This window comes from Necator americanus, chromosome X (assembly GCF_031761385.1).
Source record: "Necator americanus strain Aroian chromosome X, whole genome shotgun sequence".
In the NCBI taxonomy this organism is placed as follows: Eukaryota; Metazoa; Nematoda; class Chromadorea; order Rhabditida; family Ancylostomatidae; genus Necator; species Necator americanus.
In genome coordinates, this window is record NC_087376.1 from 19,747,771 (window position 1) to 19,759,965 (window position 12,195).

General features: G+C 42.2%; 1 protein-coding gene across 2 annotated transcripts in view; it reads left to right on the forward strand.

The window, feature by feature from the left end:
- Positions 1-12,195, forward strand: part of RB195_024253 (uncharacterized protein) — a gene marked incomplete at both ends in the record, with an annotated part of 134,705 nt that overhangs the window by 83,572 nt on the left and 38,938 nt on the right. For both annotated transcript variants that reach the window (XM_064211959.1, XM_064211960.1), the window contains 4 exons: positions 174-293; positions 365-423; positions 5,366-5,477; positions 12,058-12,144. In XM_064211959.1, the coding sequence (XP_064067839.1) occupies positions 174-293; positions 365-423; positions 5,366-5,477; positions 12,058-12,144 (378 nt within the window). The remainder of the gene's footprint in view (positions 1-173; positions 294-364; positions 424-5,365; positions 5,478-12,057; positions 12,145-12,195) is intronic.

Here is a 12,195-nt window from a genome sequence, read left to right on the forward strand (position 1 = left end):
TCATATGATTGTACATAAGCGTTCTAGATCTGTTTCAGCCATGTTCTAGAATTTTACGTACGCTGACGGATTCTTGTTAAGAATGTTAGTGCGCTGTTATAATTTATAGGTGTAGTCATTTTACAGAGTATTTTGTGGTTTATAATCACGGTTAGGTATTCACGCTTTTCTAGCGTGATATCCTACGGGCTCGACTTGCTCTTGTCAATCAGCATTTACTTTATGAAAGAAGCTGCCGCCTCCTGCATGCAAACCGGAACCGAAGACTATTTGGCAGATTAAAACAACAAAAGGTCATCACTCTATGAGTTTTCGATGTTATACTTTGTTGGCAGGAGCTTTTTGTAGTCCGTCCTTAATTTAGGTTGCTGAAGCAGAATTGGGACAGCTTAAGGAAATTCTTCACGTTGTTAATGGTGAAAGGTAAGTACAGTTTCACATATCATGTCCAAACATGGCGAGTGTAGCGCAGTCGGTGAGAGGACCCACTGTGGCTGCACGATCGATGGTTCAACACCGTCACAGTGGTAATCAACTCTTCCATGAAAGTCTGCCTTTAAAGGCAGCTCCACTTGAAAATATGGTTAGGAGTGTAGATTGCGGAATGAGCGCGATCACGCTCAATCACCCCCCTAATTGTCTGAAAAGACATAAGAAACATCGTTGTCGACCAAATTTTCGTGCAAGGCACTTTATAACTGCATTCTGTGGTATGTTAAGTGAAATAAACCGCTTTAAGAAAACCAACAGGGATGCGCTAAATCGTTCAAGGTTTATGAATGCATATGCAGACTACGTACTAACTTGGGGTCACTCGATGTTTCACGCCAACGTTTCTATCCCTGAAGACGAGTTTGGTGCCAATTTGTCTATCCCAAGAAGGAATACCTTTAGTTGGTTTACGGTGGTTTGAACGATACACGGTGTTGTCGCAACGGAAATTCTCACCACTGCGTTACATCACCCTATGTAGGGTAACACAAGGAAATATATCAGTTCATCGTCAGTAAAAAATTTTGCCTCAAGAATGTCGCTATTGTACCAAAGTTCCGTAATTTACTGTACGAAAATTTTATCTCTCTGGAAGGGAGAGTAAGCAAGAAAACGAAGCACCATCAACAACTGAAGCTTTTTTCGCATGGAGAGCCGGTTTCTGATAAAGCTGCCGCAATGCACGGCATCGGCGATTATTATAGTGAGGTCGTAGGACATCTTCATTTCTGTGCAAAGAGGAAAGGCGAGGGTTTCAAAACCACCAAGAGGCAACCCTCTGACAACGAGCTAGTATTTAGCGTAGAGCCATACGAGCCGCAAACAACCACAACTCATGTCTGAGCACACGACCCTTTGCAGAGAGGCGATTAAAAAGATCTCAAACAGGGAAGAGTGGCATTGGATTATTCATGAGGCAGGAAGTTGCACCCATTGCGCTTTCCGCATAAGGCAGTGATGACCGCTCTTGGGAACCTTAACATGACAGCCACTGGAAAGGCAAGTAATGGATGGTGTTTCACTGCTATCGACTTAAAGAGGGTCTGTGTCTCACCTGGACGGAGCTACTAACTCCCCATTCTCTTCACTTTCATCCTTTTGCCACAATAATGCTAATATTTCCATGGATTTTTCTTTCACTATATTACTAAGCATAGAGCGGTAGTTTTCCTAACAGATAAAAGGTCGAAAAAAGTCTTCATCCGCATTCAATAGCTCTCCAATAACAAGTATAAAGGTCCTTGCTTTCTTCTGAGTCGTTAACGCAAGTGAAGAGTTGTATTTTTCTAAATCGTACTGATTTCGATCAAATGAAAGAAATTTTGTTCGAAATTTTTACTACAGTTGCAATATAACCTGTGAAACAGACAGATTCTTCACTATATCTTTGATGGTCCTGCATCCTTGGTTTTCTTTCCTACATGGTTTATGTCCTTATACGTGCTTCAAGCCGCTTACTCTCCTCGTACCAACGCCAAAAGTTCATTGTTCATTTCCTGATCTAGGTATACAAAGCTAGTGCACTTGGATATGTTCGTTCTGTTAAGCATGAATGGGGCATCAGGAACATGTCCGTTTTTCATAAACAACACCTTTCGCAGATTCATCTTTTGACCATTTGGTCGATATCACCGAGCATTAGTTCCGCCTTATTGATACTTGATGTTATGTGAACGATGTCATCAGCGAAACGAAAATAATGTGGTTGCTGGCAATCTTCCCTCCAAGTATTTTCCCATTCCAAACTTCGCATTGTATTGTTTTTGGGAGTGATACCAAATATATTAAGCGATACTAAAGGATGGTCCACATGAAATGTGCCGCAAAAAAAACTACCCACAACTTTGCACCAATCAATCCAAATAAGAAATGTCTACTTTTTTTTAAATTGTCACGAAAATTCTACATAAGATCTCACATATCACATTCGAAATTACTGCGTTTACCTTGAACACAAGCATTCATTCTCTTCCGGAAATTTTTGAGGATGCGCGCGATCATTTCCGACGATATTTCGTCCCATGCCTTCATCGAAGCCCTTTTCAGCGAATCTAGTGACTTGTGCTTAAAAGAACAGGCTCGGGATCCCGCGAGTATGACGGTCAAATATCCTTTGTCCAGAAATCCCGAAAATTGTTTTTACACCATTCTAATGTCTTCTTTGCGCCATGGGCTGATGCCCAATCTTGTTGGAAGGTCCATTCAATGTCCTTAGCGTTTTCTTTGGCCTAGTGAATCACTACATCCTCCACGATTTGTTTTCAATAGATTCTGGCATTAATTTTAACTCCTTTTTGGATAAACACAAGCTTGATCTTGCTCAGGCTCGATATTGCAGTCCAAACCATCACGTACTATGAAAAATGAGTTTTTTCGACGTTGACAACTTTTGGAGATCCTTTTGTCACCATCTGCCGCTGAATCTGCGCTTTTCGGAGTCGTTCAACGTAAACAGCTTTTCGTCCATGAAGACTCCGGCTAAGTTTGTCACTGCATGCAAGGGTCTTCATCTTTCTGCACGTTTCCAATCATGAGGTCTTCGTCGGTAAAGCATTGTCCTTTGCCGAATTCGTAGGGATACAATTTAAGATCATCTTTGATCAGTATTTACATAGTTGAACGGCTTACTTTGTGATCCTTAGCCAATTTTCTAATGCTTTTTTCAGGATTTCGGGGGTCTTCGAACTTCGTTCTAGTCTTCCTCGCGGACGACGTTTAATCCCTCCAGTCTCTTTGGAACTTCTGCTTTATGACGCGATGTACTTGCTCCCAATTCACTTTGAGCGTCTTTGAAATCTTGGAAGACCCCGTTAGTGCATGGTGACTATCGCTGAACGATCTTCAAGCGATGCCATCTTTATATAGAAACAGAAAATAAGACTAGCCATAATAGGACTAAAATTATGGAGAAAACTAATAATATAATCGTGAAGCACAAAAAAAGCAAAAAAAAATATCCGAAGATGAGTTTTCTTTACCCCGTCGCACTTCATATGGACCACCATGTATATCACCCTGTAATAGTAGTATATTGGTACGTGGATAGCAAAATTCTTTTAGAAAGAAGAAATTTCAGCCAGGAAACGAGTGTAAAAATTGAATTACCTGTGTGAACTGCGTATGGGCGTGTTAATTGTGCAAAGCATCCGTGATCCTTTCCTCTCATTTGACTCAGAAGTCTCTAAGTCAATGGCAGCGCGACCGTTTACTTGTGATGCTTCCACAAATTTTAAAACGGTTCGTATGCGGGCAAGCGGTGCAGGTTTTTTCACACCGGCGGGTTGTTACCCTTTTTCCTATAGAAAAAAGTAGGGAATTCTTGGGAATATGTAAATTTACGATTACTTCTTTGATTTCTTCGACAAGAACGTCCAATCGCCTCCTAACCATGTGATTTGTTCAACTATGTTCTGCAATCTGAACAATGGAGAAGTATGCAACTCTTCGTTTGCGTTGCTCAAAATGTTCTAGAGAAAGAGTATGAATTACCATGCCTGTTATTGGAGAGCTATTGAAGCTGATAAAGACTTCTTTGACGTTTTATCTGTTAGAGAAACTAGCCTATATATTCAATAATATAGTGAAGGAAAAATCCAGAGAAGTATTGGTATTACTGAGGCAAAAAAGATATCTGTCGGCGATAAAAGCCTCCAGTTTTCGTTAGACCAGTTCTTTCAGCTTTATTTTGATGCTATACCTTGAGGATTTAAACTCTCATAAAGGTTAAGAGATTTCAGTTGCACATTCAGCCAATATGGAGCAAAATGGTAAAATCATGCTTAAACTCGAACGATTTAAGAATTAAGAAGCGAAAACGGTTTTCTGTAATTGGTTCAGAAGACGGGTATGAGTTGATATTTACACGTGTCATCCAACGGTTCATCATATTCACTTTGTAAAGTTCTTCGTTAATGCATACTATTAGTTTTTCCTACTTGACCTAAACGCGGACGGATGTTATAGCTTAACGCCGCTTATTCGCATCCTCGTCGAGGTGAGTCGTCCTTGAGCATGTTTGAGCCCATCCTGCTCGATTTTCCGTTGAGGATCACACAGAATCTATCCATCCGCCGCTGTTTCATATTCTGTGAAGCTTTACGTCCCGGCTGCCTATCGATACAAGCCTTTTTTTTCAGGCTTTTCTTCACCACTTAGTCCTGGACCTTCCTTTACGTCTCGGTGACCTTCTTCACCTTGGGTCTGGGAGCATCCTCAAGGCAACGTCTTCTTGGTCACATAATAAGGCCATCTAATGGTGTCCTTATTATGTGACCAAGAAGACAAAGACGGTTTTCTGCGGCTACTTTAGAGAGCGAGGCAAAAGGTGTTTTCCTCGCGTCAACCTTTTGTACACCATATCCGTCTTTGAGTAAAGTTCTTTCTAAAGTTATGACGCACCATTGGTCGAAAGCTGGACTGCATGGAGCTGAGCTGAGCTATAAACAGCTTTTTTTCCATGCAGTCGAGCTTCTCTAACGCTGTTGACGGCGCTGTCCACGTTTCCGATCCGTACATAATGATAGGGCGTATTGCGGATAGGTAGAAACTACATTGAGTATACTTTTGGCTAGAGAGTCCTCCCAACTACCTTGATAAGGTAACTGAGTACTGTATAGCGAAAAGCATCTTTCTCATTAAATCTGATCGATGTGCTGATAAGATCATTTAGATAAATGGATTCTGTGTGTTTTTCTTACCTCTCACATCTTTTTCTTCCTGAGAATCAACGTTTCAATCTTTCATTTTCCTGTGTTGGGTCTGAATATTGTACACGTTCTTCATTATTGTGATTCTGTGAGCATCACACGTGATATTAGTTCGTTAACAGAGGAACTCATTATGAATGTGTACTTTTTTTTACATATTATTACAGAAAGGAGCTGATAGCAGCCTTGTCTGGTGTTCGACGTTTTTTAAATAACGAGAAAAGGAGCCGTTCTACAGCCGAGGCGGAAGTGGCGGAGAAAATAAAGTGTTTGCAGGCGGTGAGCGTGGCAATGTTTTTCGAAATATGTCGCTTCTGTTCAAATAGAACTAACTAGAATGATTCCTTGCGGTGAAAACTTAGATGATGCTGCAATTCAGTCTCGACAATTTTCGTCTTTATTCAAAAAAAAAAACTTCGTATCAACGATATTTAAAGTAGGTGTTGAATATGTTTGGCCGAGTGAGCATGAAGACCCGAATGAGCCGCAATGAATAGGTTTTCGTTTCTTGACGACCGCTCTTTCCTCTCCTTTATGTCTGGATTGAAGCTGCATCACGGTCATCTTGTTGGAGAAATTCGTCTCAAAATGCATTGTCCATGAGGTCGAAGGCAATTTACTCAGCAATGAAAGCAGTGAAGCTGCTTCTTGTTAAAGAGCAACATTGTGGAATAGGGGACGCTACACAGTTATACATTCACCTACTGAGCACACGCTGCTCACACCGTAACTGACTAACACGGCGCTTAACATATCGTCGATGGATGTGTCATTCTTAAACATATCCGAGCTCATCCTATTCGATCATCAGCTAAAGCTTGCAGAATCCATCTGTCGTTATTTCCTTATCTGCGAAATGTTACGTCTCGATTGAACTGTCTATCAACGCCAAACGTCCTTAGATCCTCTTTTACCACTTCCATACAAAATTAAAACTTTCTCTTTCGTTCAGTTTCGAGCTCTTATATTGATAAGTCTGTAAACTTTGATTTCTGTTGAGAGGCCTCCAAGGGGCATACATCTGCTTACATTTGTCAGGGCGGATTTGCAGTCCATGGGCTGCAGCTAAATTTGAAAGAAGGTACCACAACACGTTGCAACTTCGCGCTGCTTGAGGAAAATTTTACTACATCGTCGTCGAGATTCTCGAAATTGACCGAGGGACGTGCTGATGATCCTTAAACGACAACAACGGGACACTGCTCTGCTATCTTCGCATGACGTCATTGCTGGCAAAGCAAGAACAGGAACGGTGTCACTACTGTCCTTTGTTTTACTCCACTTACCACTTCAATTAATGATGTACACCCGGTTGGGGCTTGAATTGCAGCAATTATCCGCTGGTTTGTGTAGGCAAGTAGGCGAACGAACTTTCTTGGTACTCCGTAGGCGCGGATCGCTTTGCGAAAACGTCTCTAATGAGAAGAATCGAAAGCGGTTCTGAAGTCCAGAAAGGCCCAATGTGTTGGTTTCGAATACTGCTGCCACATTTCGATCACTCTCCTTACAGTGAACACCAGGTCTATCGTCTATCGACCAGGACGAAAGCTGCCTCATTCATGACGGACGGCTTCTTTGCGATATATAAGCTCACGCAGTATGATCAGGTCCGAAACCTTGTGCGTTAAGCGCAGCAACCATATTTGCTAATTCTGATTCCGCGACGGATAACCTCTGGTGTATTTCACTTATGATAATTACCTGCCTCCACGAGCCAAGTATCCTTTCGTCAATTCATATTGAATGAATGATTTCCATCTTGTAGCGAATCTAAGGCGGAGGAACACTTCTGCGCTGATTTCATCGCTTCCACCAGACTTTATATTATAATAGAGATTTATATTACCCATTTTTTGGATACGGACTAGCTCGCATGTTGCCATGTGCTCAGGTGCTTGCTCGCATTTAGTTAAAGTAGGGCCATCACGCACAGGTAGCAATCAGATTTGTATACGCAGTCCCAGATCTCTCGTAAACGTTGTAATACGTTTTAGAAGTTTCAGTCGAGAAGGCAAACGTTGATATTTCGCCCAGATATTTTGGTTATCAACTTAATAACATTTTCGAGCCCATACATAGAGTGTGAGCCGTTTTTTTTTATATTCAGAGAGAACATTTTAACATTTCAGCAGCAATGTTGTGCTTTGCATTTTTATCTGTTCTTTAGAGACTGTTCACTTTGATTGTGCTCAACGAAGTATTGGATTGACAAGAAAGCCTTGTCAGTTTTGTAACGTTGTCTTGTCAGTTTGTAAATTTCTTTCTTCCTTACTTTTTATTCAGCATACAATAGAAAGCAGTCAACAGTATAATCGCAGTTGTTAGTCACACTACATTGCTCCACCTAATGGACCTCCTCCCAGAACTGGGAAACTGGGAGTCGGAAAACAGTTGGAAAAAAAAGTCATCGACCGCCTGATTAATGTCATCGAACATGGTGGAAGTTTTCTTAGCCAAGAAAGCTTTGAAACGATAATTACAGTGGTCATGTCCCAGCCTAGCCATTCGATTTTTAATCATCTCCAGTAATCAGGTCTCTCAGAAACTCCTCTCGATGCGGACGGAGAAGGAGAGCCTGACACATGGATATCCGGCTGTATTTGGATTCACTGTCGTAGACGGCTTTGAAGCCATGCCTAACGTCGGCGCCAAAAATTCTCTACCGGTCAACGCATCGCATACTCGGTGAAGGCGTGCATCAGTTGCTCTTCGCCACATGGATCTCAATGCGTCGAGTTGGTACGCCGAAGCCCGAAAGCTATAAAATGGGATGAGACGGGCCCGACGGCGTCGGATTGGTGCGCCAAACCCAGAAGGCTATGAAGTGAGATGGGCGGGTCCCTCGGCGCCGGATTGCTGCTCCGACGCCACAATCCTATAGAATAGAGTGAGACGAGTCTCTTGACTTCGTTGACTATGGAGGTCGACCACAGGCACTTAGTCAATAAGATGAGTGCCGATTTGGGTTAAGCTTATCTTTGCTGAATTTCTCCCTCGTAGGTGCCATCGTTTTTTTTTCAGCCCAAATAACACTGTTTATCCGAGTTCAGCATGTTTTCCATCCGCCCTGATTCAGTGGTACGCTTTTGAACTGTTCTTCCCATGATGGCGTCGAAGTTGAACAGAAATGTCCCTTTTTGTTCAACTTTCCCGTCGATGCCATCATGCAGAGAGCAGTTCAATAGTCCGGCAACAGCTCCTTGTCTCACCCCATTTTTCACTTCGAAGGGTGTAGCAGATCCAGCTGGTGTTCGAACCACAGCAGCTGTTCTTCTATTTATGTCGTTAATTGAGCGTACGATTTTCCCTGGGACTCCATCGGCGTGAAACGAGTTGTGGAGACGGCGTCGATGAGGGGAGTGAAAAGCGGCTTCAAAGTCCAGATAAGCTAACTGCGGAGGCTTCGGATACTGCTGCCACACTTCCACAACTCTTCTCACAATAAACACCTGATCAATTGTTGATCGATTAGGGAATCGCGGTGCATGTCAGTTGTTGTACGTGTGTGAGTTCAGGAGCTGATGGCGCTTGCCAGTTCAGCAATGTGTTGAAATGTTTTTTTTTTTCAGATAGGTGGGGTTGCTTCTCCGACAGCTACTCCGTCGGCAGTGTTTAGAACAGGCGAACAACTCTTCGTCTTACTGCTATACTGTCTTGCCAGAATACCTTTTCAAACTCGGAGGAGTTTGTAAAGGTATCTTGAAATCCATAAAGAAGTGTACGTGGATCTTGTCTCCGCAGATGCTAGGGCTAACTTCTTCAGCGGTTCAAAACGGAGCGTTTTCTATGGAGCGTCCCGCATACACTAGTGGAAGAGCCAGCATCGTCCACTCCCTTCATGGTCCGCGTGCCAGTGTTGATCGAAACCCGTGAACGTGAACGACTTCCTTTTGCATTCATCGTCTTTTAGACTTGCCAAATCGAGCTTTGGTTGATGTTGAGCTCCATGACTCCTTTGCTGGGCACCATCAATCTGAGACGAACTGGGTGGTGGTCGGAATCGAATGCTACGTCCCAGATAACCCTATATCTTTGGATATCTGACATAGGAATGTTCCTTGTCAGAACATAAATGAGCTGAGGCTTTAGATTCCTGCTTTTGCTGCACTTCTGGCGTTGACTGGGTTGTCCCTTGCGACGTAGGCATATGTCGTCGATGATTCCTCTCAAACGTGAATGCAATGATGACGTTCGTCCGCCTGCAAAGGTCTGTCTACTTGTACGAGTATGCTAAACTGAGCGCGTATTGTCGGAAATTAGGGAGAAAAAGTAGATCCTTCTAACTAATTAAAAGATATATCATCAGGGACATATCACAGAGTATCAAAGAGTCAAAGATTTGATGATTGATAAGAGTGATATGCGTGACCTAAATTGACCTCATTTGACCAACTTCACACAAATAAAGATCTCAAAAAGCAGCGTAAGGAGTAACATGCACAGATTTTCGTACATCTCATAATTTAACTAATAAATAAATTTCACGCATTTGAAGCCCTAACTGTTCTATATAAACTTGCAGTCCATAAGTATGTGTTTGTCACGGTGTCGTTCAACAAATTCATGTTGACTTTCAACTGCAGCAACTATATGCACAGCAACTTCATGTCCTTATTACTTTGTATAGTTCTTTAAACTCCTTTCTACATTTTACCTTTTTAAAATTTTATGTAGATATAATGTTTATATAGAGCGCATGACAAATATTTTAATTTTTGCTTATACGTTTTATAGAATAGAACTTTGTACGGTACTCTAAACTTCTTTCGACAGCGTTTTATCGCTTCATTTCCATCTATTCTCTACATTAAATCAATATGACAAGTTAGGTCTATTAGAAAAATCTTTTTAAAAAATAGTATTACACCGATCAGTGAGACATTTTTTGAAATATCTTTTGCATTCTCAGAGGTGGATGAGTGGTTTCCATCTAACAAGTCAAAACAGGATAATTTCATTTTCATTCGCATTTGTAAATGACTTATCATTTACACAAACCTCTTTCATTTATATTAACGTACAAGTATACTATACCTATAGTTTCAAGCAATATTTAATACCATGCACTCTCCTTTCCGTTCAATTGTGAAAGCGCATCGTAAGAGCAGCGGGCACGGAAAAAAACTTGTCGTAGGAGCAGCAGATGTAGCGAAATAGGCGGGGAGGGCGGGGCGTCAGCGAGACCTAGCACAAGAGCAGCAACCAGACTACTGTAGCGATTATGACGTTGTCAAGAGACGCGCGGTGCAATTAACGACCTTAGCCTCCTGTATACGCGGCGGCACATCATAGGGTATCTTTTGACCGTCCTCCAGGCGCATCTGGACGGCTTTGATCCAAACTCCTCTATCAGATTGTTTTGGTCATTCCTCACAGCTGTTGCCCAACCTCCTACTTTTCTTTCATCAGCATGGCCGCCGTAGATGTTGTAATTATGGATGCTGATGATGGGACAATCATTGATGCGTTTTCTTTTTTGCAATGCAGCACGGCATATAGAGATATCGCAGTAATATGGACAGAGCGACCTGTTGAAGTCCACTCGAGAGCAGCTGGACGTTACCAGAGGGATGTTTGTTGCCAAAGACTCCATTTTCCCCTCATGCATTCGACCTCTCAGGGGGCTCAGGGTGTGGGCTCTGACAGGGTACTGGACGACAGCACCTTTTTGCAATATGTGGGAAGCATTCGTCATATAAAACGATAGGCTATACAGCTAGTACGCTCTCAAGGTGTATACTCAAATGTGTGATTGCAGATTTTAGTAAAAGCAAGGTCACCGCGCAGGTAACAATCAAACTTTTATACGCGACCCCATAATGCGATATTTGAGCAGTTTAATGTTAGAGCTATTCTCCATCCTAATCCATTTTTCCACCACCATCTTCTGAGGGAGCAAATGTCTGTCTTGTAGAACTTTGTTTCCCTTAACCTCAGAAAGTGGACTTCTCAAATTTGCACCACCTCACAGCTCGTGTAATTTTCTCGGCCACTGAGTGATGTGTCTAACTCAAATTCTCACTTCTATTCGGAATAACTGTCGCCAGGTGCGGTTTGGCGTTGTGTTGAAGAGGTTTTATGGTCGTCGCGTTCACTTGTGATAGCACAGTTTTTCATCGTGACCCTCTTTTTTCTGGCACATATAGCATTATCTGTTCGGTAAGGATGATCACCTCAAAATACACCAATCAGTTTGTATTTCACCACTCACGGAGCATCAATTTTGCCTGGTATAGCTGTCAGCTTCGGTCGTTCATTGGTACTGAACCATTGCCCTTTTGAAGTACTATTATCAGTGAAGATTTCCGTTCTTCATTCGACGTTATGAGGAGATCTCAAAAGCTGCTGTTAGGCCAGGCGGTGCAAAATTCCCACTGCAGTGATTCCCCTTGCTTCTTGCCATCGCTGAGTTGATGAGACATCCATTTTCGCACCGGATAGCCTTTTTAACTGCGTGCAAACACTTCATGTTGGCTACATTTGAAGAAACAACGATTGCACTAAGATTTCGTGTTGTTTCGCATGAATCTGCTTCGACTGTTTTTTTTCAGTTAACAACCATTGCAGATCGTCCTCTGCCTTGTCTTCAGGACTTTCATCCCATTCCAAATCAACCTTCATTGACACCATTTTTCACTCAAGTTCGCGATGGTCCCACTTCGATCCCAACCACCATCTTTACCGTGCCCTAGCGCAGCTTACGCAACGCACAGTTCTTCATGATGTTTTTACTTTACCATGTATCATAACAACAAACCTTCGCTTCGAAATAGAAGTACAAAGACCAAGTCAACTGCAGTTACTTTTCGATAAACGTAGTACGTAGTTTTTATGGTGTTAGGATTAAATGCTATTTCAGGAATGTTATCAACTAGGCACACGTTTGCAGGAATTGACATTTCAGAACGAACACATTGATAACACATCTAAGATGTGGAAATTACAGGTGAGTAACTTTCCTTTCAAACGTGTCCTTCGACCAGATGCTACATTGCTT